This window comes from Henckelia pumila, unplaced genomic scaffold, assembly GCF_033568475.1.
Source record: "Henckelia pumila isolate YLH828 unplaced genomic scaffold, ASM3356847v2 CTG_461:::fragment_3, whole genome shotgun sequence".
Lineage (NCBI taxonomy): Eukaryota > Viridiplantae > Streptophyta > Magnoliopsida > Lamiales > Gesneriaceae > Henckelia > Henckelia pumila.
Window position 1 is genome coordinate 2265890 of NW_027331831.1, and position 26239 is coordinate 2292128.

The 26239-nt window shown below is 40.0% G+C and overlaps 2 protein-coding genes across 2 annotated transcripts in view; one reads left to right on the forward strand and one right to left on the reverse strand.

Annotated features, from left to right (window-relative positions):
- The window catches only part of LOC140871616 (lipid droplet phospholipase 1-like), a 102558-nt gene that overhangs the window by 68978 nt on the left and 7341 nt on the right, over positions 1–26239 (reverse strand). The gene's annotated exons all lie outside the window — the stretch shown is intronic.
- On the forward strand, positions 5711–6451 carry LOC140871495 (uncharacterized). Its single transcript, XM_073274028.1, has one exon. The coding sequence runs from the start codon at positions 5711–5713 to the stop codon at positions 6449–6451; it is 741 nt and encodes a 246-aa protein (XP_073130129.1).

Sequence of the window (26239 nt, forward strand, 5' to 3'; positions counted from 1 at the left end):
TGATGTCTTTGCGGAGGAATATACGGCAGTCCTGAAGATACTTGAATCTATATATGCACAAAACATGCAAATATGGTTGATGCATACAAGGCTCTGAAACATAAAAGCTAAGTTTACAACTTCCAATGCATATTTTTTTATAAAGGCGTAGTGCCCCCTTGTAGATAGATAACACTAACAACAACATAATTTAATGTGATTCAAATAGATCAATAAAAATTCCTTCTTTCTCTAAGCTCGCTTCGACAATGCGAAATAACATATCGTGTTACAAAATGCCACATATGTATATGACCGATGATGAATGTAATTCCTATATATAAAAAATTTATAAAAAACATTAAGCCCTTCACCTTGGACAGTATAAAGTCACCAATCCACCGATTGCAGTCAACATAATTAGTGTGTACTGATGCAATAAATATCTGAAACACAAAAATGTTGATTCAGATCAGTGGGAAAAATAACTCACTCCAGCTACCTGACATTCAAGGGAAAAAAAAAAGGAGAAAAAGGATGAGAAGAAAAACTACTAACAGGGAACTGTACATATTTAGTGGGAAACTTGGAAGGTAGGTCTGTCCAAGTAAATGATTTCTCCACGTACGTCCAGAATTCTGAATCAAATTCAATTTATGTCAGCTACCATAAGTCCAGGTAGAATCATGTTAGCAGATTATATTACTGTTAGACACAAATCTCAATTATTGGAATTAATGAAGAAGCATAAATTTTATTGATGAAATGGAAAATCAAAACTATGATAAAATATAAAATAAATTAAAATGAAATTCCTCTATTTGAAATTTAAGGGCTCGAGAGGTTGATCCTTGCACGAAGTTATTTTGAAATTTCAGCAAAAATTTCTCTACAGTGTTATCCATTCCACAGCTTGCAATACGATACATGTCCGAAGGGTGGAAGTCCTACAATATTCATAACAAATGAAAGGATAGATGCTCAGAGTAAGTTCTACCTGAAGTTCCTACACCATATTCAGAGCATATTCTTACAAAAAGCAATATAGGGAAGACAAAAGGTCGGATAGAACATACCACACTAAGAACTTCATTACGATGTCCCCCAGCACCAGAAAATATCAAAATACATATTCCAGTATGGATGTTCCATAGCCGAACTGATTCATCCTGGCCCATGTTTTATCGTTAATCAACTTTCATGCAAGATATTGTATGATAATCTTAACTTCTTTCAATAGAACAGGAAACAGATTAATTATCATAAACATATACAATATATTTTGGTGGTTAGTAGGTACCTTTGCTTGATGGTGAACAATGGTTGAGGTATCACCATCGTTGGTCGATACCCAATCTCCCTCTGTCGTGTAAATTTCTCTTCTAGTTCGACTCGAGCCAATTAAGTACATAAACTTATATAAACCCTCAATATATAGAAGTTTAATTAGAAGTGATCGCTGCTTTCTAATGGCCGAATTAATTAAACTTGTAACTTTTGACAGGTAATATCCAAGTCTGATAACGAGATCAATTACAACTACTGTGTTTATGACTCTTGCAACCAAGATTACACTCTGAATTGATTGTCAAGCAAACCAAAGTACTTACTCCAAGTCTGTGGGTTTAATATGCCTGTCTGCAGTGATCTCGCCAGAAACTACAGAAGTAGTCACGATGCTGCACAAAAGGGAAACACACGATTCTTAAAATTAACTGTGAGATATAAATACTCAACTAATGGCTAACTGCAAACATCACAAAGCATCATACGAGTTTCGCGGTAAGAATATCTAAAAACTAGAATATAAAAATACTCAACTAATGACAAAAGAATAAAAGAGTTACCATTCCCGACGAAAGTTAAAAGAAATAGCAGAAAGAAAGGAAAGAAATAAATAAAAGAAATAGCTAAGACTGATAGTAAACCAAAATTAGATTAATAATCTGAAGGGGGTCATTAGGTACCTTTGTTACCAAACATGCCTTCAAATTCCATCTAGTTGTGTTTCAAGCGTCTAGTACAGGAGAAAAAAACGATCGTGTAGAAACCAACATGTTAGAACTAAAATTAACTGCAGCATAAAAAACATTTAAAAAAGGGGAAATATATGCTAAACTTTCAACAAGCAAAAAGGTATACTTGAGCACTTGGGCTATGTTCTCGAAATTTCCTCTAACTTTATTAAACAAGATTCTCTCAACTTTCAACAAACAAAATGATAACTAAATCGAACCCCTAAAATTGAGACATTAAAGACAGCAAATTGAAATACATACCAGGCAAGTAAACTTGTAGTTTAGTTGCATTTGACGGGTCGCAACCAATTACAACACCTTCCCACCAGCCATCGTACCAGTGGGCATCAACTGCCACTCCCACCTCAAGCTTAGAATCTGAAGAATCCTCAGAAGGCCATGGCCTAACTGTAAGGCGGCCAGCACATCTTATACCTAACTTATCAGGATCTGCCACTCTGGCAACTGGAACACATTCCTGTACAATTCATATTTCGGTAGATTACTAGGAATAATATATATTTAGCTACTTGTCAAAATCACCAAGTACTCATTTCCAAGTATGCGGTCTGATTATTTTACAGAGGAAACTGCAATGGATATTGCACAGAAAATTAGAGAAAAATAAAGCATGCAATGCATATACACCTCAAGTTTCCCATTTCCATCAGCATCATCGACATCAAGGTGTTGAACCCTCGGGCACTTTTTTGCTAAACACAAGATTTTGCACCTGAACTAACAGCCTCGCATGCCACTGTCCTGACAAAAAAGCTCAATGTTATCACCGACCTTGAATGGGACAGGACCCAGTGGCTCAGACACAACAAGATTGTTAATTATAGGTCTCTTGCCTGACAGTTTGGTTTTCATTCCTTGGCTACGTGTTTCACATTTTTTACCCTGATTGTCCAATGCTGAAGTGAGATCAAGGCCATCTTGTAGAAATCCATTTTCCTATTTAAAAAAACAGGGTGAATAAACAAATGAATAATATGAAGGCAAAGGGGCATAGCAGCCATTCAATTCAAAAATCTAGATAGAATTGTACCTGCATATCTTCACAAATTCTCCTCCAAGAAATGCTTCCAAGGAGATAATAAAGACCTCTACCGATTCATCCCATGTGCACATATTTAAGGAATCTCCACTAATCTTCATTGACTTCTCAAGGTATAGCCATCCTAATCTTTACAATAGATTATTCCTTTTCATGTAATCAATTTTGAACCCAAACGACTCTAAACTAGTTCGATGAGCGACTGAAGCTCGACCCTAAATATAAGCCTGAAAATATTCTAAACACTTGATTCATTCTTTATTGGTTTACACGCCAAAAAAAATACATAAAGATCACTTACTTAAGAGTAAGCATTCATATATACCCATTGGTTATTGAAAGGACGCGAGAGAGAAAATTGGTAATATGATGGAGCAGAAAATCCGATTTAATACCTTGTCGTTGATTAGTTTCCAAATCACCCTTGTCATCTCCTCTCCTGCACAATATATATATATATATATATATATATATATATATATATATATATATATATATATATATATATATATATATATATATATTGAAAAGGCTATGTACTTTCTTAGGCTACTCTCTCTGTTGGGTTTGGGATTTTTTGGGCTAAAGTATAATTCACCAAACAATCAGCCAAGATTGTGAATGTGATTTAAAAAAAAAAAAGGGACTTTAGACAAAGATGAATCAAGCAAAGAAATTTATATACACAAAAAATGTGAAATATGAAAATTTAACTGTACAGGAAATACAGTGAATCGGAGAAAACTATAATAAGTCTAAAGGTTAAAAAAAAATATGATACAACCATAAATAAATAATGATAATTTATAAGTATCGGCATCAAAAAATTATTGGAATTATCAAATAAACCTAATCACTGAGAAAAATTGACGGGAACTAAAATAAAGGTTATCAAGTCACAAATGAAAATATCGATAATCGTTTCACATTAAGAACACGGGAGATGCCCTGAATTTTGAGAAGTTCGGCGTGAGCAGATCTCCAAAATAAACAAAAGAAAATCACCACCCAAAAGAGAAATCCATACCCTTCACAGCTCCTGATAGCATGATTTAAGTATAGCCTGTAGATAACACATACAACTCTAGATTTCAAACATTGATTATCTTAGCGTCGTATGCTTGCCCGCAAAGGCTTTCAAACAGAGAAATATTAGGTAAAGCTCTAACCTCCACCAGCTCCGTTTTCAACTCTCGCTCTTTTCATCGGATCCACGCTATTCAAAAGCCTAGCGGCGATTTCTTGAGCCTTTTGTTTCGCGAGCTCGATCTCGCTCATAGAAGGCCACCTCTCCTTGACCAGCTCCGACACCTGTGTCATGCTAAAAAAAAACGGAACAAAAACAAAAGCCCAAGTACGCAAAAATCCATTAAAAAGATGAAAATCCTCCCCCACATGTATATAAGAAGACATATGAAGGGAAAAAAAAAAGAGGGGTGTACAAGCTAGGACAAAAGAGAGGCCAGAAGAATTGAACACTTACGGCTTGGCTGCGAGAGACTGCAACAGAAGGCAAGGGTTAGCAATGACACCGATGGTCATGTGTTGATTTTGCAAAGCCCTAGACCTTATGGCCACCGCCTCGTCGCCGGAGTTGCCAAGTACCAGGGCAAGGTTCCGGACTGCGAATAAGCTCATCAACAACAATATGTCCCTCATCAAGGCCTTATTCAAGCTCGTCAACTACAAGATTTTTGCGATTAAGCGGCAAAAATCACGAATGATGGAAAGCAGTAGTTGGAATCAAAAGAGAGAAAAAACGAGAGGGAGAAATCGCGACAGGGTTTGGGGATTTTGGGTTTATTTTTTCAACGTGAAGGATAGGGTAGATGTATTTTAAGTTTTATTTAAAATAAAATAAAAAAAATATTTATCCACAACTCATTTAAAAAAGCGTTGTTGTAAATAGAAAAAAAACGCTCAAAGACAACGCTTTTAAAAGCGTTGTCTTTGACCTAAAAAAACGCTCATAGACAACGTTTTTTAAAAAAAGCGTTGTCTTTAATGAATATAAAATATATATAGACAATGATTTTCACTAAAAGCGTTGTGATTTAAAAAACAACAATGCTTTTTTGTAAAAAATGTTGTCTTTTAAGTGTTGTGTTTGAGCATTTTTGTTGTAGTGGAAGGCTGAGACCTCGAATGGGGAAGCTACCCAACAGCAAACCCAAACGGGAAACTCACAAGATTTGGGTAAACAATTGATTCCAGTTGAGGCTGATGGAATTGTTGCTAAGCCAGGGAGAGAATTGCATGCAATACCGAAGGAGATTAGATCTGCTATCTGTATTACCATGGGAGACACAGATACTATTCCCCTCGTGATCTCTTCTAAAGATCAGTCAGGAGACATAGTACGAAATCTTGATAAGAAGGAGGAAGAGTTAATTACTGATAGTGTAGTTGCTACCGAAAGTGGTTTGCACAATGCTAAAAATTGGAAGCGGAGGGCACGAGCGAAGGGTAAGGAAATCGCAACGGTTGTGGAATCTCACTCTTTCACGGGCTCAAAAAGACCATTTACAGAGGATCTTGAATCTGTATCCCAGGAGATTACGAGCCCTATGAAGAAAAGAGCCAAAAATGGTGAATTAACTCCCAGAGTATTGAATGTTTCGGCGGAGGTTGCATCGCAACCCCGCCGATCAATATGAATCTCATTATTTGGAATGCTCGGGGGATCGAGAACCCAAGAGCATTCTGGGAATTGGGGCGACTTATCGCCGAAAAGTGTCTCACCCTCTTATTTTTTAGTGAAAAGAAAATGAGAGAGGTTAATTGTAGATGGTGGAAATTTAAGTTGGGTTTTTCAGGGAGTTTTATGGTGGATTGCAATGGTAAGAGTGGCGGTCTTGCACTGTTTTGGAAGAGTCCAGCCATAGTGTCTGTTAAATCTTTTTCACAGGGTCATATCGACTGTATTATTCAGGAAGATGATGTTATCTGGAAATTCACAGGTTTTTATGGTCATCCAGAAGCTGCTTTACGTCGAATATCTTGGGATCTTCTGCAAAGGTTGAAGGCAATCTCGGAGTTACGGGATTTTCCTTGGTTAGTGGGGGGTGATTTCAATGAAATATGTTATGATAGTGAAAAGCTTGGTGGCAACAGGAAATCCCCCTCACATCTTCAAGCATTCAGAGATACTCTTGAGTTATGTGCTCTCCAAGATATTTCCTGTTTTGGTGAGTTCTTCACATGGGTTAACAGAAGAGAGTCGAATCATGCCATATTTGAGCGGCTGGATCGGTTTGTCGGCAACTTGGGATGGCGATTGATGTTTCCAACAGCACGAGTAGAATCTCTAGAATTTTACCACTCAGATCATAGGCCATTATGCTTGAAACTTTATGGTGATCAGGCCAGATATAGTGATGGTAGTAGGAATTAGTGCTCGCGGTTTAGATTTGAGAAATGCTGGTTGATGGAGGATGCTTGTTCGGAAGTGGTTAAACTCGGGTGGGGTTCTCAGGAGCTGTCATTATCTCTTCAAGAGCGTATTTCTTCTTGCAAGGAGGCTCTATCTCAATGGAACATCTCTTGTTTCAGAAGTATCCCGCGGCAACTCAAATCCAAGAGAAGTTTATTAAATCATCTCAAAACTTGCTCTCAATGGTCGAGAAGTGGAGACCAGATTAAGTGTAACACCCGGAAATTTTAATACGTAAATTCGCATGCATAATTAGGAGAAATTAATTTTAAAATAAGGGTTAAATGAATTTATGTGTTATTATGTGATTTATATGCATAATTTAAGTTATTTTAGCATTTAACCCAAAATTAGTGATTTTTGTGATTTATGGAAATTAATTGGTTTTGATCGCGTAGACGGGACCGTGGACGGACGAGATACCAAAATATTTAGCCAAAAATATTTTATGAGTTTTATGAGCCTTAAAATAATATTTTAAGGTATTTTGTCAAGAAAATTTTAGTATTTAATTATATATTTATTTAAGGGGCTATTTTTAGCCAAAATTAGTCTCTTTATTGACTTTTATTAATTTTTAAAATTAGCCTATTTAATAATTTCGAGATTTGGAGTTATCTTATCAGATTATTATTATTATGATTAGAGTTTTAATTATATTTTCTATGATATATTATCTATATTAATTAGTTAATATTTATTATACAAAAATTAATTTAAAAACCTAAACCTACCCCAAACCCCACCACCCACTACAAATTATTTAGCCGACACTCATCTCCCTCCTTCACGCCTCCATCTTCTTTTTCAGCAGAAAACAAGCCACCATAGCCGATCAACTTTTTATTTGAGGATTTATTTGGTCGTTCGTCGTCCCGGAGTCCCGTAAACGCATCATCCGTTCGTCAATAATTTAAAGGCATGTCTAAAACTTTTCTTTGGCCACCATATGAGCTATTATTGATGCATGATTGTTCTTGTTCAGAAATTTCATAAGTATTTCGAATTTATGCAAACTTTTGATGTTTGATGCATGTATATGAGAATTCATGATCATAACTCATGTTTTTGCCTAGCATGGTTCGGTCCAGGGCTAAGGGCTTGGTCAAGGGGTGTCCTAGGGTCCCTAGGGTCGAGTAGTGTGGTCGGTTTGAGGCTGGAGGGGTCCAAGTCGAAGCCTTCCATTTCTGTTGCACAGCTCGCGCAGATTAGGGTCCTGAGGAAGAAGACTTCGTTCTCCTTCCTCAGGCCATTATTTTGGGTGAGGTTTGTTGGGTTTGAAAGCTTAGGATGTTGGCTAAGATTGAGGACTAGTTTCGTGGCCTTTGGTGGTCTGAGTCATCGGCACGAAGCAAAACGCTGGGACTGCTCCGGCTGCGTGCGAGCTGAGGAAGGGCCAACTTGCAGGGCTTCGTTCTCTGTCTCTAGGCAATGGTTTGGGCTGGTTCTTGTCGTGAAAGAACCGCCTGGGAGTTGGCTTGTTGAGGGTGGTGGTGCTCCGGCCATTTGTGGTCGGAGTTGGCCGGCCGAATGCCGGAATAGGGGGCTGCTCGCACGGCCAAAGGTAAGGAGAGGAGGGGGAATCGGGTTGGGGGTTCTGGGTGGTTCCGGGTCGGGTCAGGGTAGTGGTTCGGGTCAGTAGGGTCTAGGGTCGGGTCAGGTAGGTTCGGGTCCGGGCTAGGTGGGCCGGGCTCGAGTATTTTAATTTTAAAATGTTTAATGCTTTAATTGGATTTTTGGGCCATTTAATTAGAAATAAAATTATTTGGGCTTCCAAATAATTTTATTTGGGCTTTTTAAATTTATTTTAAGTTAACCCAATAATTTTATGGGCCCGTGGGCCCATCGGAATTTTTGGGCTAGTCAGTGATTTTATTGGGCCAGTCTAGGAATTTTTATGAATTAATTAGTTATTGGGCCTAAATATTTTTATTTAAGCCCAATAACATTTAAGTATTTTATTTTAGTAAAAATTATATTTTTTAAAAGTAGTTATTTAATTATGGGCTTTAAGTTAGTTAACAGGCTTTAAGTCAGTTAAGGGGTTTAGTAGAGAGACCAGCAGTCGGGACCAATCCATGAAAATAAACTAAGTCCGGAATATATATTTAATTATTTTTATGCATGAAGTCTATTTTAAGTAAAAGTATATTTATTATTAAAATTAATTAAATATATATTACGGACATATTTTAAGTGCATGCATACATGAAATATTTTATGATGTGTTTATGATTAAGAATTGAGCATGAAAAATATTTTTATGGAAATTGAAGTGATGTGACAGCATAGAAGTGGTTTTACCACTGACACAGAGGTAGTTCTACTACCGGCATAGAAGTGGTTTTACCACTGGCACAGAGGTAGTTTACTACCAGCATAGAGGTGGATTATTCCACCGCCACGTACGATGGTTCTTTAGACTGATCAGTCGGCACAGTTATTAGTCACATTCATGGATATGACCATACTCAGTTTTTATGTTTATGACATGCTCAATTATGTTATGTATGATGAAGAAAGTTATGTTATGTATAAGATTTATGATTCAGCATTTATGTTATGAAAAATGTTTCCATGCATGCTCATATACATGTATATGTATTAGTATTTACGTGATGCATTATTTTAACCCTTGTTATAAAGGATTAGACATGTTGAGCATCTAGGCTCACTACGCTTATATGGTGCAGGTGAGTATGATGTAGCTCCTACCGGTGGCGAGGACGTATGAGCGAGCATGGCAGTGGCCCCGTGACCGTCTCGCTAGAATTTTATTTATGCATGAGTTATTTATTCAGGATATTTTTATGTTTTCAGTGGTTATGATTACTTATTGATTTTTCATGGTTTTTAGTAGACATAAGTTATAAATTTTCACCATAGACATTATTTTATCTATTGCATGACGCGAGATTTTATCAAATAACTGTTTATTATTTTATTAAGCGAGTTATGATTTGAAATATTATTTTTAATATTTATACATATATGTATGGGCGTATATGTATATAGTAGATAAAAAAAAAAAAGTTTTTCCGCATTTAGTAGTACTAGGCGTTTCAATTGGTATCAGAGCACGGTCCTCGGAGGGTGTCCATCTGCCACGTGAAGCTCAGAAATCCTGCTACTGGTCTGTAAGTTTTAAATGTTTTAATAAGATTTAGAAGGAGCATATGTATTAATTTTAAGTATTTCATGTTCAGTAAGATTTTTGAAACCTTTAGTTATGCATTGCGATTTACGTAAAGAAATATGTGGTGGTACAGAATGCCTCCCAGACAGATGAATAGACGCGGAAGACCTCCACCGCCACCGCCACCTCCGCAGAACCCTATGACAGCACTGGAGCAGGCCAGTGCTACGATGATGGCAGGGATTACTGCTCTGTTGGAGCAGCATGCTGCACGTCCCAGACTATCCCATGAGGAGGACGTGGCTGAGAGGTTCCAGAAGAAGGGACCTAAGGAGTTTGCTGGGACCACCGATCCTTTGGTGGCTGAGGGATGGATTCGCTCTCTTGAGTCCATCTTTGATTACATGGGGATCACAGACACCGACAGGGTGAACTGTGCGACGTACATGATGAGAGGGGATGCAGCCCTTTGGTGGGAGGGTGCAGTTAGGGGAGTTCACTTGCCCACACTGACGTGGACGGAGTTTAGGCGTATCTTCTACGCCAAGTACTTTACTGAGGATGTGCGTAGCCGCATGATCCGTGAGTTCATGAGTCTCCGTCAGGGGGACAGGTCTGTTGTGGAGTATGTGAGCCAGTTTGAGAGGGGCTGTCACTTTGTGCCCATGATTGCTGACAGTCCGCAGGAGAAGCTGCGACAGTTTGTGGAGGGCCTGAAGGCTGAGATCAGGCATGATGTGCGTATGGCAGACGTCTTTACATACGAGTCTGCAGTGAGTAGAGCCTTGCGTTCCGAGGAGGGTCGGAGAGAGATCCAGAAGGAACAGCAGCGTAGGAGACAGCTCCAGCTGGAATCTTATCAACCATCTTCGCAGCCACCCACGAAGAAACAGTACACAGGGCCATCTAAGGACCTTAACCAGCAGAGTCAGCAGGGTCAGCAGCAGCAGCAACAGAGGGGCGGGGCCCCTAAGGCAGGAGGAGTACCACTTTGCCCGAAGTGTCAGAAACCACATTCGGGTCTGTGCCTAAGTGGGTCGAATGTGTGTTTTCATTACAAGGAGCCAGGGCACATGTCCATAAATTGTCCAAGGAAGAAGAACACCACCGGGAGGGTGTTTGTCATGCAAGCAGCTGGGGCAGACCCAAACACCTCTTTAATCTCCGGTATGCCCTAACCTATTCTTTTAAGGGAACTTTGGTGAAGTTAAAAATATTTTGTTATCAGAGTGCGCAGCAGAAGCATTACTTTTGGGATACCGAAACTTGGGAACTAGATATGTGATAATGAGTTTAGCGAATTGGATTTTGAAGAACTCCGTTATTAGAATTTGATCCGTCGGATTTCGAGGACGAAATTCAATTTAAGGGGGGGAGAATTGTAACACCCGGAAATTTTAATACGTAAATTCGCATGCATAATTAGGAGAAATTAATTTTAAAATAAGGGTTAAATGAATTTATGTGTTATTATGTGATTTATATGCATAATTTAAGTTATTTTAGCATTTAACCCAAAATTAGTGATTTTTGTGATTTATGGAAATTAATTGGTTTTGATCGCGTAGACGGGACCGTGGACGGACGAGATACCAAAATATTTAGCCAAAAATATTTTATGAGTTTTATGAGCCTTAAAATAATATTTTAAGGTATTTTGTCAAGAAAATTTTAGTATTTAATTATATATTTATTTAAGGGGCTATTTTTAGCCAAAATTAGTCTCTTTATTGACTTTTATTAATTTTTAAAATTAGCCTATTTAATAATTTCGAGATTTGGAGTTATCTTATCAGATTATTATTATTATGATTAGAGATTTAATTATATTTTCTATGATATATTATCTATATTAATTAGTTAATATTTATTATACAAAAATTAATTTAAAAACCTAAACCTACCCCAAACCCCACCACCCACTACAAATTATTTAGCCGACACTCATCTCCCTCCTTCACGCCTCCATCTTCTTTTTCAGCAGAAAACAAGCCACCATAGCCGATCAACTTTTATTTGAGGATTTATTTGGTCGTTCGTCGTCCCGGAGTCCCGTAAACGCATCATCCGTTCGTCAATAATTTAAAGGCATGTCTAAAACTTTTCTTTGGCCACCATATGAGCTATTATTCATGCATGATTTTTCTTGTTCAGAAATTTCATAAGTATTTCGAATTTATGCAAACTTTTGATGTTTGATGCATGTATATGAGAATTCATGATCATAACTCATGTTTTTGCCTAGCATGGTTCGGTCCAGGGCTAAGGGCTTGGTCAAGGGGTGTCCTAGGGTCCCTAGGGTCGAGTAGTGTGGTCGGTTTGAGGCTGGAGGGGTCCAAGTCGAAGCCTTCCATTTCTGTTGCACAGCTCGCGCAGATTAGGGTCCTGAGGAAGAAGACTTCGTTCTCCTTCCTCAGGCCATTATTTTGGGTGAGGTTTGTTGGGTTTGAAAGCTTAGGATGTTGGCTAAGATTGAGGACTGGTTTCGTGGCCTTTGGTGGTCTGAGTCATCGGCACGAAGCAAAACGCTGGGACTGCTCCGGCTGCGTGCGAGCTGAGGAAGGGCCAACTTGCAGGGCTTCGTTCTCTGTCTCTAGGCAATGGTTTGGGCTGGTTCTTGTCGTGAAAGAACCGCCTGGGAGTTGGATTGTTGAGGGTGGTGGTGCTCCGGCCATTTGTGGTCGGAGTTGGCCGGCCGAATGCCGGAATAGGGGGCTGCTCGCACGGCCGAAGGTAAGGAGAGGAGGGGGAATCGGGTTGGGGGTTCTGGGTGGTTCCGGGTCGGGTCAGGGTAGTGGTTCGGGTCAGTAGGGTCTAGGGTCGGGTCAGGTAGGTTCGGGTCCGGGCTAGGTGGGCCGGGCTCGAGTATTTTAATTTTAAAATGTTTAATGCTTTAATTGGATTTTTGGGCCATTTAATTAGAAATAAAATTATTTGGGCTTCCAAATAATTTTATTTGGGCTTTTTAAATTTATTTTAAGTTAACCCAATAATTTTATGGGCCCGTGGGCCCATCGGAATTTTTGGGCTAGTCAGTGATTTTATTGGGCCAGTCTAGGAATTTTTATGAATTAATTAGTTATTGGGCCTAAATATTTTTATTTAAGCCCAATAACATTTAAGTATTTTATTTTAGTAAAAATTATATTTTTTAAAAGTAGTTATTTAATTATGGGCTTTAAGTTAGTTAACAGGCTTTAAGTCAGTTAAGGGGTTTAGTAGAGAGACCAGCAGTCGGGACCAATCCATGAAAATAAACTAAGTCCGGAATATATATTTAATTATTTTTATGCATGAAGTCTATTTTAAGTAAAAGTATATTTATTATTAAAATTAATTAAATATATATTACGGACATATTTTAAGTGCATGCATACATGAAATATTTTATGATGTGTTTATGATTAAGAATTGAGCATGAAAAATATTTTTATGGAAATTGAAGTGATGTGACAGCATAGAAGTGGTTTTACCACTGACACAGAGGTAGTTCTACTACCGGCATAGAAGTGGTTTTACCACTGGCACAGAGGTAGTTTACTACCAGCATAGAGGTGGATTATTCCACCGCCACGTACGATGGTTCTTTAGACTGATCAGTCGGCACAGTTATTAGTCACATTCATGGATATGACCATACTCAGTTTTTATGTTTATGACATGCTCAATTATGTTATGTATGATGAAGAAAGTTATGTTATGTATAAGATTTATGATTCAGCATTTATGTTATGAAAAATGTTTCCATGCATGCTCATATACATGTATATGTATTAGTATTTACGTGATGCATTATTTTAACCCTTGTTATAAAGGATTAGACATGTTGAGCCTCTAGGCTCACTACGCTTATATGGTACAGGTGAGTATGATGTAGCTCCTACCGGTGGCGAGGACGTATGAGCGAGCATGGCAGTGGCCCCGTGACCGTCTCGCTAGAATTTTATTTATGCATGAGTTATTTATTCAGGATATTTTTATGTTTTCAGTGGTTATGATTACTTATTGATTTTTCATGGTTTTTAGTAGACATAAGTTATAAATTTTCACCATAGACATTATTTTATCTATTGCATGACGCGAGATTTTATCAAATAACTGTTTATTATTTTATTAAGCGAGTTACGATTTGAAATATTATTTTTAATATTTATACATATATGTATGGGCGTATATGTATATAGTAGATAAAAAAAAAAAAAAAGTTTTTCCGCATTTAGTAGTACTAGGCGTTTCATTAAGAGCCTGGAGGGGGAAGTAGAGGCATTGGCTTCTAAAGAAGAAATGTATTGGCGGCAAAGGAGTAGAATTTATTGGCTTAAAGATGGTGATCGCAATACCCGATTTTTCCATACCAAAGCTTCTATGCGCAGGATCCAGAATACCATCGCTAGGTTGGTCTCAAACCATGGTGATTGGTGTACGGACAATCAAGGTATGGCAGCCATTGTGTTGGATTATTATGATACTCTATTTTCGACATCTAACCCTCTTGCAGCTGAGATTTCAACGGTACTGGATACAATAGAACCAGCAGTAACTGGACAGATGAATCAATCTCTCTGCTGTCCATTTACTGTTTCAGAGGTCCGGAAGGCTCTATTTGATATGCACCCTGATAAGGCCCCGGGGCCTGATGGTATGTCTGCTCTTTTTTATCAGAAGTTCTGGAGTGTGATTGGAGGAGATGTAACTACTGCAGTTCTGAGGGTTCTCAATGAAGGTGAATCTCTTGAAGGATGGAATGACACTTTGGTCACCTTGATCCCTAAAATAAAAAATCCAATGCTGCTGAAGGATTTCAGACCCATCATTTTATGCAATGTTTGTTACAAAATTGTAGCTCGGGCTCTAACAAATCGATTCAGGCCAATCCTATCTCAACTCATAGAGGATACTCAGAGTGCTTTTATCCCAGGAATGTTGATCACTGATAATATTACGGTGGGTTTTGAAGTTTTACACTGGATGCGGAATAGAAAATCTGTGCGTACTGGTTATTGTAACACCCGGTATTTTTAAATACGTAAATTCGCATGCATAATTAGGATATTTAATTAGTTAAATTTATGATTTATGGGTTAAATAATTATGTGAATTATTTGTGCATGATTTAATTTATTTTTAAGCATTTAACCCATAATTAGTGATTTTTATGATTTTTTTTTAGTATTTTATTATTTAATCGCGTAGACGGGACCATGGACGGACGAGATGACGACTTTCCACCCAAATTATTTTAGGAGCCTTTTTGGAGCCTTGAAATATTATTTTGAGTTTTATTATCCCAAAATTTTAAGTATTTAATTTTATTTAATTTTAGGGGTCATTTTTATCCAAAATTAGTCAAAACATTGACTTTTTAGTATTTTTAAAATTTCCCTAAAATTATATTTCGAGATTTTTAATTAGGTTATCAGATTTTTAAGAGTTTAAGTTGTTTATTATTTATTTTTAAAACCTCTTTATTTAATTAGTTAGCTTATATTTTAATTAAACCAAAAATTTAACCTATTCTACCCAAAACCCTAGCATTAGCCGACATCTCTCCTTCCTCCCAAGCAGCCGACACCCCATCATCATCTTCTTCATCGGTTCAAGGCACCTCCTAGACTCCATAACCATTTTTCTTCGAAGCTTCAAGTTTGCTCGTCGTCCCGTCGTCCCGGAAGTTGTCTCACGCTTGTTTATCTTCGTCCTTCGGTGAAAGGCATGTTTTTATCCATTTTTTTAAAACTCATATCAGTATATATATGCGTGTGGGTGTGTAACATCAGAATTTATATTTTTTTTTGACATCAAGCTTTTCGATTTTTCCTCCTTACTTGCTCTCGGTTTTGACATTAGTGTTGCATGCTCACGTTTCCCCTCTCCATGTTTGGTTCGGCTGTTGGCGAGTGTTCCAGAGGTGCCCTAGGGTGCCTAAGGGTCGAGCCATGGCAAGGCTTGGGGCTGAGAAGGGCTCGGCCGTGGGGTTTTTGTCATGGTTGGTGCAGACGGCGCAGAACTGGGGCTCGGATAGGAGGCTTCGGCCTTGGTGTTAGGGAGTGCATGGGGCTGGGGGACTGGTCAGGCTAGGTCCGCCCGGACGTGGGCTACGTCCGGGCGGCGGCGCCCCGGCCAGGGGCGGCCGGAGCTGGCCGGCAGCAGGCCAAGATGGCCTGCTGCTCACGGCCGAGAAGAATAGGGATTAGGGGCACGGGTCTAGGGTTTCAGATGGTATTCGGGTCGGGTCTTGGGTCCGGGTCGGGTCTAAAATAATATGGGTTAAGTTAAGTGGGTCCGGATCCGGGTTATTTTAATTGGGCTCGGGTATTTTTATTTTTAAGTTTTTAAGTTAATTAGGAGTTAAATAGACTAATTAAATTCCCAAAAATTTAATTAGTACCATTTAATTTATTTGGGTTACTTTAAATTATTTTGGGTTATTTTATTTATTTTTGGGCTTTTAATAAATTTTATTTAAATTTTTAAGTTGGCCAGAAATTGTTATGGGCTTGGGAGCCCATGAAAATTATTGGGCCTGATATTGGGCTTTTGGGCCCATTGGGCCAGGAACAGTGTTATTGGGCCTAAGTTAGTTTTAATGGGCTTTGGTTGATTTATGGGCCAAGTCTTAAGTTAAGTTAATGGGATTGAGTGTAGGGCCAGCAGTCCAGAACCATCCATGAGAAAAGTGCATGTGTCCTGATTATATATTTAATTATTTTTATGCATTTAAGTTATTTTAATATTTATATGTTAGTAAGAAAAATTAAATTAAATATATATGAAGGACACACAATTTATTTAAGTACATGCATTCATGAAATCCATTTTTATGCTATGATTTAATTTCTATGGTTGAGCAAAATAAAATATTTTAGGTGGAAATTGAAGTAGTGTGGCCATTTATGTATGGGCAGTTTCTGCCATTTATGTATGGGCAGTTTTCTGCCATTTATGTATGGGTGGTTCGCCACCAGCCTCGTACGATGGTTTCCTAGACTGATCAGTCGCACTATGGGTCACACTTACGGATAGGACCATACGATGTTCAGAAAACAAATGCTCAACAACTTATGTATGTATGATATTATGTATGTATGTATGTTTAATTATGTAATTTAAGTTAGAAATTTTGAAGCATGCTCATTCATGTATATGTATGTATTAGTAGTTTAGTGTTTTAAATTATTTTAAACCCTTGTTAGTATGCATGTTGGGCCTCTAGGCTCACTACACTGATATGGTGCAGGTGAGTACGTAGAGGAGCAGGTTACTCCTACCGGTGGTGAGGATCTATGAGCTGTGCTGCAGTAGCCCCGTGACCGTGACAGCTTCTGAGTCACCGTGCATGATGTCATGTGAAACATTTTATTATATTTTTAGTGGTTGAGTTTTATGGGAATATTTTATTAAATGTTTTAGTGCATGCACATATTTTAATTATTTTATTTATGCAGTATATTTTTAATTCTAGGGTTGACTCAGATATTTATTTAATTTAAAGAATGCCTTTTATTTAAGTATTTAATTATTTATTTATTTAGTCTTGTATTTATTTTAAATATTTTATTCTGTGCATATATGTATGGGCATATATGTACATGTTTTATCTAGTAGTAAAAAAAAAAAAAAGAAAAAAAAAAAATTTCCGCATATTTATTTATTATAGAGTTAGGGTCGTTTCAGTTGGTATCAGAGCACGGTCCTTGGAGGGGTCACTACTGCTATGCTAGCTCAGAAATCCACGCTACCGGTCTGTAAGTTTTAATGTTATTAGTATGATTTAAATTTCTAGAATTTAAGTTAGCCTTAAATTTTAAACACTTAGTTATGCAAGGTGATTTACGTAAATAAATATGTGGTGGTGCAGAATGCCTCCCAGACAGGTGAATCGACGTGGGAGACCTCCACCTCCACCGCCACCTCAGCAGCACCCCATGACAGCACTGGAGCAGGCCAGTGCGACGATGATGGCAGGGATTACTGCTCTGTTGGAGCAGCAGGCGGCACGTCCCAGACTGTCCCACGAGGAGGACGTCGCAGAGAGGTTCCAGAAGAAGGGGCCTAAGGAGTTTGTGGGGACCACCGATCCGTTGGTGGCTGAGGGATGGATTCGCTCTCTTGAGTCCATCTTCGATTATATGGGGATCACAGACGCCGACAGGGTGAGCTGTGCGACGTACATGATGCGAGGCGATGCAGCCCTTTGGTGGGAGGGTGCAGTCAGAGGAGTCCATCTACCTACACTGACGTGGGCTGAGTTCAGGCGTATCTTCTACGCCAAGTACTTCACCGAGGATGTGCGCAGCCGCATGATCCGTGAGTTCATGAGTCTCCGTCAGGGGGACAGATCTGTGGTTGAGTATGTGAGCCAGTATGAGAGGGGCTGTCATTTTGTGCCCATGATTGCTGATAGTCCGCAGGAGAAGCTGCGACAGTTTGTTGAGGGCCTGAGGGCTGAGATCAGGCATGACGTACGCATGGCAGACGTCTTTACCTATGAGTCTGCAGTCAGCAGGGCCTTGCGTTCCGAGGAGGGACGGAGGGAGATACAGAGAGAGCAGCAGGGTAAGAGGCAGTTTGGGCAGACAGGGTATCAGCGACCATCTTCGCAGCCACCTGCGAAGAAGCAGTCTACAGGGCCATCTAAGGGCCCGATTCAGCAGAGGCCTCAGGGGAAGCCACAGCAGCAGACTAGGGGCGGGGCCCCTACTCCAGGGAGATATCCAGTGTGTCCGAAGTGCCAGAAGATGCATTCCGGGCAGTGTCTATTGGGAGCAGGAGTCTGCTATCGTTGCAAGGAGCCAGGGCATCAGATTGCCAACTGCCCGCAGAGGCAGAATGTCAGTGGGAGAGTTTATGTGATGCAGGCTGAGGAGGCAGACCCAGATACCTCCTTGATCACCGGGAGAATTCTAGTTGGAGGAAACTCCACGTTTGCGTTGCTAGATTCAGGAGCCACGCATTCGTTTATCTCCCGGGATTTTATCAGACGGATAGGCATTACACCAGAGGTTGTAGACAGTGGTTACGATGTTACCATGCCATCCGGACAGATTATCACTACCACTAGTGTCATCAGGGATCTGGCATTGGAGTTGCAGGGACACTCCATTCGAGCAGATCTAGTGGTTCTTCCATTGACTGGGTTTGACTTGATTTTGGGTATGGACTGGCTATCAGTTAATGGAGCTTCGATTGATTTCCGACGTAGGACAGTGTCAGTGAAGCCAGCAGGAGGTGAGATGTTTACTTTCTTTGCATCTCAGTCTAGCAGTATTCCTCAGATGATATCATTTGTTCGTGCGAGGAAACTGTTGCGCAATGGATGTCAGGGTTTTCTGGCTAGTGTGGTCACTACCTCAGATGTTTCTAGCAGATCTTTATCAGATATAGATGTGGTACGTGACTATCCAGATGTTTTTCCTGACGATGTGACAGGAGTTCCACCAGTGAGAGAGGTGGAGTTCAGTATTGAGTTGTTGCCGGATACTGTGCCTATCTCTAAGGCACCGTATCGACTTGCTCCTACAGAGATGAGAGAGTTGAAGGAGCAGATTCAGGAGCTGTTGGAGAAGGGTTTTGTTCGCCCTAGCTTTTCTCCATGGGGAGCTCCAGTGTTGTTTGTGAAGAAGAAGGACGGTAGCATGAGATTGTGTATTGACTACCGAGAGCTCAACAGAGTCACAGTGAAGAATAAGTATCCACTACCGAGGATAGAGGATTTATTCGATCAGTTGCAGGGAGCTTCGGTATTCTCCAAGATCGATCTGCGATCTGGTTACCATCAGCTGAGGGTCAGAGATTCAGACGTGTCTAAGACTGCCTTTAGGACACGATATGGACACTATGAGTTCTTGGTGATGCCCTTTGGGTTAACCAATGCTCCAGCAGTGTTTATGGATCTTATGCATCGTGTCTTCCAGCCGTATCTAGATCAGTTTGTCATTGTATTCATTGATGACATATTGATCTACTCGAGGAGCATTGAGGAGCACACGCAGCATTTGCATACAGCCTTGCAGACTTTGAGGGAGCATCGACTGTTTGCGAAGTTCAGTAAGTGTGAGTTTTGGTTGGAGCAGGTGGCGTTTCTAGGCCACATTATTTCTAGAGACGGGATTGCAGTGGATCAGTCCAAGGTACAGGCAGTGAGAGATTGGGGGATTCCAAAGAATGCTTCGGAGATTCGTAGCTTCTTGGGTTTAGCAGGATACTATAGGAAGTTCATCAAGGGTTTTTCCTCTATTGCAGTACCCTTGACTTCCTTGACCAAGAAGAACGCGAAGTATAGTTGGAGTCCAGATTGTCAGAGGAGCTTTGATCAGCTGAAGGATGCACTTACTTCAGCACCGGTGTTAGCTATGACAGTGCCACATGAGGAGTTAGTGGTGTACACCGACGCGTCTAAACTAGGTTTAGGCGCAGTGCTTATGCAGAGTGGCAGAGTTATCGCATATGCGTCGCGACAGTTGAAGATTCATGAGCAGAACTATCCGACGCATGATTTAGAGCTTGCAGCAGTGGTATTTGCGTTGAAAATTTGGAGGCACTATCTTTACGGCGAGAAGTGCAAGATTTTCACCGACCACAAGAGCCTCAAGTACTTCTTCACCCAGAAGGAGTTGAACATGAGGCAGCGCAGATGGCTTGAGCTTGTGAAGGACTATGACTGTGACATTAGCTACCATCCGGGTAAGGCTAATGTAGTGGCAGATGCTTTGAGTCGGAAGTCGTCAGTGGTATCATGTTTGACTGTGCAGTTACCACTACAGACCGAGATTCAGAGATTTGGTTTGGAGTGCTATCCGAGCGGCCATGCACCGAGCTTGTCAGTGTTGGCGGTGCAGCCAGTTTTGAGAGATCGGATTAGAGAGGGACAGTCCACTGATGAGGAGTTACAGCGATGGAGACAGAGAGATGAGGCTAGAGGTAATCTCTTGTATACAGTGGAGGATGGCATCGTTCAGTACCGTGGTAGGATGTGGGTACCGAACGTCGATCAGTTGCGAGCGGAGATTTTGACAGAGGCTCACGCATCTCCGTACTCCATTCACCCCGGAAGTACGAAGATGTACAAAGACTTGCAGCTATTGTATTGGTGGCCTGGTATGAAGAGTGACATCGGGAGAGTGGTGTCAGAGTGCTTGACTTGTCAGCAAGTCAAAGCAGAGCATCAGTGTCCAGCAGGACTTCTTAGACCTCTTCCCATTCCGGAATGGAAATGGGAGAATATTACGATGGACTTTGTGGTTGGCTTGCCGAGGAGTGCCAGAGGTTGCACAGCGATTTGGGTGATTGTGGATAGACTCACCAAGTCAGCTCATTTCTTGCCGGTGAGGACTAACTATACTTTGACACAGTATGCAGAGCTTTACATTAGAGAGATTGTTAGACTGCATGGCATACCAGTGTCTATTGTGTCAGACAGAGATCCGAGATTCACATCTGCGTTTTGGAAGAGTCTGCACACGGCTATGGGGACTAGGCTTCTGTTCAGTACAGCATTTCATCCCCAGACAGATGGTCAGTCTGAGAGAGTGATCCAGGTTCTCGAGGATCTTCTGAGAGCTTGTGTCATTGATTTTCGGGGCTCTTGGGAGACTAGACTGCCATTGGTGGAGTTTACCTATAACAACAGCTTTCAGTCGTCTATAGGTATGGCTCCATATGCAGCACTTTATGGGAGGAGATGCAGATCTCCGGTGCATTGGGATGAGGTTGGTGAGCGGATTTTGTTGGGTCCGGAGATTGTGCAGCAGACAGCTGACATCGTGACGCAGATTCGAGAGAGGATGAGGACTGCGCAGAGTCGGCAGAAGAGTTATGCAGATGCCAGACGACGCGATTTGGAGTTCGCAGTAGGTGATCACGTATTCTTGAAGGTGTCACCTATGAAGGGAGTAGCGCGTTTTGGACGGAGAGGCAAGCTTAATCCGAGATATATAGGGCCATTCGAGATCTTGGAGCGAGTTGGCACGTTGGCCTATCGTTTAGCTCTACCTCCAGGGCTAGCGGCAGTGCACAACGTGTTCCATGTATCCATGCTTCGGAGATATGTCTCCAACCCGTCGCATGTACTGGATTTTGAGCCCTTACAGTTACCACCAGATCTTGTTTACGAGGAAAGACCAGTGCGGATTTTGGCTAGAGAGGAGCGGAGGCTTAGGACGCGGGTCATACCGATGGTCAGAGTCCAGTGGCTGAATCACTCGGAGGAGGAAGCTACTTGGGAGACCGAGGAGGATATGAGGACTCGCTACCCGGAGTTGTTCGGGTAAGTACTTTAATTTCGAGGACGAAATTCAATTTAAGGGGGGGAGAATTGTAACACCCGGTATTTTTAAATACGTAAATTCGCATGCATAATTAGGATATTTAATTAGTTAAATTTATGATTTATGGGTTAAATAATTATGTGAATTATTTGTGCATGATTTAATTTATTTTTAAGCATTTAACCCATAATTAGTGATTTTTATGATTTTTTTTTAGTATTTTATTATTTAATCGCGTAGACGGGACCATGGACGGACGAGATGACGACTTTCCACCCAAATTATTTTAGGAGCCTTTTTGGAGCCTTGAAATATTATTTTGAGTTTTATTATCCCAAAATTTTAAGTATTTAATTTTATTTAATTTTAGGGGTCATTTTTATCCAAAATTAGTCAAAACATTGACTTTTTAGTATTTTTAAAATTTCCCTAAAATTATATTTCGAGATTTTTAATTAGGTTATCAGATTTTTAAGAGTTTAAGTTGTTTATTATTTATTTTTAAAACCTCTTTATTTAATTAGTTAGCTTATATTTTAATTAAACCAAAAATTTAACCTATTCTACCCAAAACCCTAGCATTAGCCGACATCTCTCCTTCCTCCCAAGCAGCCGACACCCCATCATCATCTTCTTCATCGGTTCAAGGCACCTCCTAGACTCCATAACCATTTTTCTTCGAAGCTTCAAGTTTGCTCGTCGTCCCGTCGTCCCGGAAGTTGTCTCACGCTTGTTTATCTTCGTCCTTCGGTGAAAGGCATGTTTTTATCCATTTTTTTAAAACTCATATCAGTATATATATGCGTGTGGGTGTGTAACATCAGAATTTATATTTTTTTTTGACATCAAGCTTTTCGATTTTTCCTCCTTACTTGCTCTCGGTTTTGACATTAGTGTTGCATGCTCACGTTTCCCCTCTCCATGTTTGGTTCGGCTGTTGGCGAGTGTTCCAGAGGTGCCCTAGGGTGCCTAAGGGTCGAGCCATGGCAAGGCTTGGGGCTGAGAAGGGCTCGGCCGTGGGGTTTTTGTCATGGTTGGTGCAGACGGCGCAGAACTGGGGCTCGGATAGGAGGCTTCGGCCTTGGTGTTAGGGAGTGCATGGGGCTGGGGGACTGGTCAGGCTAGGTCCGCCCGGACGTGGGCTACGTCCGGGCGGCGGCGCCCCGGCCAGGGGCGGCCGGAGCTGGCCGGCAGCAGGCCAAGATGGCCTGCTGCTCACGGCCGAGAAGAATAGGGATTAGGGGCACGGGTCTAGGGTTTCAGATGGTATTCGGGTCGGGTCTTGGGTCCGGGTCGGGTCTAAAATAATATGGGTTAAGTTAAGTGGGTCCGGATCCGGGTTATTTTAATTGGGCTCGGGTATTTTTATTTTTAAGTTTTTAAGTTAATTAGGAGTTAAATAGACTAATTAAATTCCCAAAAATTTAATTAGTACCATTTAATTTATTTGGGTTACTTTAAATTATTTTGGGTTATTTTATTTATTTTTGGGCTTTTAATAAATTTTATTTAAATTTTTAAGTTGGCCAGAAATTGTTATGGGCTTGGGAGCCCATGAAAATTATTGGGCCTGATATTGGGCTTTTGGGCCCATTGGGCCAGGAACAGTGTTATTGGGCCTAAGTTAGTTTTAATGGGCTTTGGTTGATTTATGGGCCAAGTCTTAAGTTAAGTTAATGGGATTGAGTGTAGGGCCAGCAGTCCAGAACCATCCATGAGAAAAGTGCATGTGTCCTGATTATATATTTAATTATTTTTATGCATTTAAGTTATTTTAATATTTATATGTTAGTAAGAAAAATTAAATTAAATATATATGAAGGACACACAATTTATTTAAGTACATGCATTCATGAAATCCATTTTTATGCTATGATTTAATTTCTATGGTTGAGCAAAATAAAATATTTTAGGTGGAAATTGAAGTAGTGTGGCCATTTATGTATGGGCAGTTTCTGCCATTTATGTATGGGCAGTTTTCTGCCATTTATGTATGGGTGGTTCGCCACCAGCCTCGTACGATGGTTTCCTAGACTGATCAGTCGCACTATGGGTCACACTTACGGATAGGACCATACGATGTTCAGAAAACAAATGCTCAACAACTTATGTATGTATGATATTATGTATGTATGTATGTTTAATTATGTAATTTAAGTTAGAAATTTTGAAGCATGCTCATTCATGTATATGTATGTATTAGTAGTTTAGTGTTTTAAATTATTTTAAACCCTTGTTAGTATGCATGTTGGGCCTCTAGGCTCACTACACTGATATGGTGCAGGTGAGTACGTAGAGGAGCAGGTTACTCCTACCGGTGGTGAGGATCTATGAGCTGTGCTGCAGTAGCCCCGTGACCGTGACAGCTTCTGAGTCACCGTGCATGATGTCATGTGAAACATTTTATTATATTTTTAGTGGTTGAGTTTTATGGGAATATTTTATTAAATGTTTTAGTGCATGCACATATTTTAATTATTTTATTTATGCAGTATATTTTTAATTCTAGGGTTGACTCAGATATTTATTTAATTTAAAGAATGCCTTTTATTTAAGTATTTAATTATTTATTTATTTAGTCTTGTATTTATTTTAAATATTTTATTCTGTGCATATATGTATGGGCATATATGTACATGTTTTATCTAGTAGTAAAAAAAAAAAAAAAAAAAAAAAAAATTTCCGCATATTTATTTATTATAGAGTTAGGGTCGTTTCAGTTATGCTGCACTAAAACTAGACATGAGTAAAGCCTACGATCGATGGAATGGGTTTTTATACAGGAACTAATGGTTCGTTTGGGTTTTGATATCAAGTGGATTAACAAGATCATGAACTGTGTTAGATATGTCTCCTATTCTTTTAAAGTTAACCAGCTAATAGCAGGACCAATAATTCCTTCCAGGGGTTTACGCCAAGGAGATCCACTGTCCCCGAATCTTTTTGTATTGTGTGCTCAAGGCCTATCGGCCTTAATAAAATCTTATGAGATGCGGGATCTATTTAAGGGAGCAAAGATAGCAGCTACTTGTCCGTCTATTTCACATCTATTATTCGCAGATGACAGTTTGGTGTTTTTCAGAGAAACTATGGAAGATGGGGCTAGGGTAAAAGATTGTCTAAGTTTATATGAAAAAGCTTCTGGGCAATTAATAAACTATGACAAATCAGCTTTATCTTTTAGCCCCAATACCAACCCAATGCTGATGGAGACGTTGAAATGTATTTTGACAATACCAGTGGTGCAGCGGCATGAATTATATTTGGGTTTACCGACAGTATCTATGAGAAGTAAAAGATTACAGTTTAAATATTTGGAGGAAAGAGTGAGCAGGCGCATTCATGGGTGGGGTAACAAATGTTTTTCATCAGGAGGTAAGGAAGTTATGATAAAATCAGTACTTCAAGCTATACCCACTTTTGCTATGTCATGTTTCAAGATCCCGTCTCTTGTGTGCGAGACTATTGAGGGGGAATGTGCAAATTTTTGGTGGGGTGTGGAGGATGGTAAACGCAGAATGCATTGGAAGTCCTGGGAATTTTTATGTCAACCGAAAATTAGGGGAGGACTGGGCTTCAGGAAACTAACTGGATTTAATCGCTCTCTCCTTGCAAAACAGTTATGGCGACTCATTCAAACACCTAAATCCCTTTTAGGCCGATTACTTAAGGGAAGATACTTCCGCCATGGATCTTTATTATCAGCGGGGTTGGGTAGTAACCCTTCTTACATATGGCGCTCGCTACTCTGGAGCAAAGATCTCTTAGTTAACGGGCTTTTATGGTGAGTTGGTGATGGTCGGTCGATTAATATATTTGAGGACAGGTGGATTCCAAGTATGCAATCAAACCTGGGAAATCCAATAGTGCCCTGGGATCGAGAGGTTAATGTCAGTGCTTTAATTACGGATGGCTCGTGGGATACTGATTTAATTCATGCCAGATTTAATCCATATGTAGCTGGTGAAATTATCAGAATCCCTTTGCCCCATGCCTCTAGAAGTGATGCACTTTTCTTGAGATTTGATGCGAAGGGTAAGTATTCAGTAAAAGATGGGTGTCGGTATCAGCGAGGTCTATTTGCTGTTCCAGAGAATCAGCAGACGTTTCCTAATGAAAAATGGTGGTCTTTTCTCTGGACTCTCTCAATACCACCTAAAGTTCGTTTATTTTGGTGGAAAGTCTCAAATGACTGTATTGCATCAAGACAAAACTTAGCCCAACATCATGTTCCGGTAAGTGAATCTTGTGAGCTTTGTAGCTTTGCTTTTGATTCAACATGTCATGCTTTATTCTTCTGTAATGCTATTAAACACCTCTAGAAGTACACCCAACTTGTAACATCAT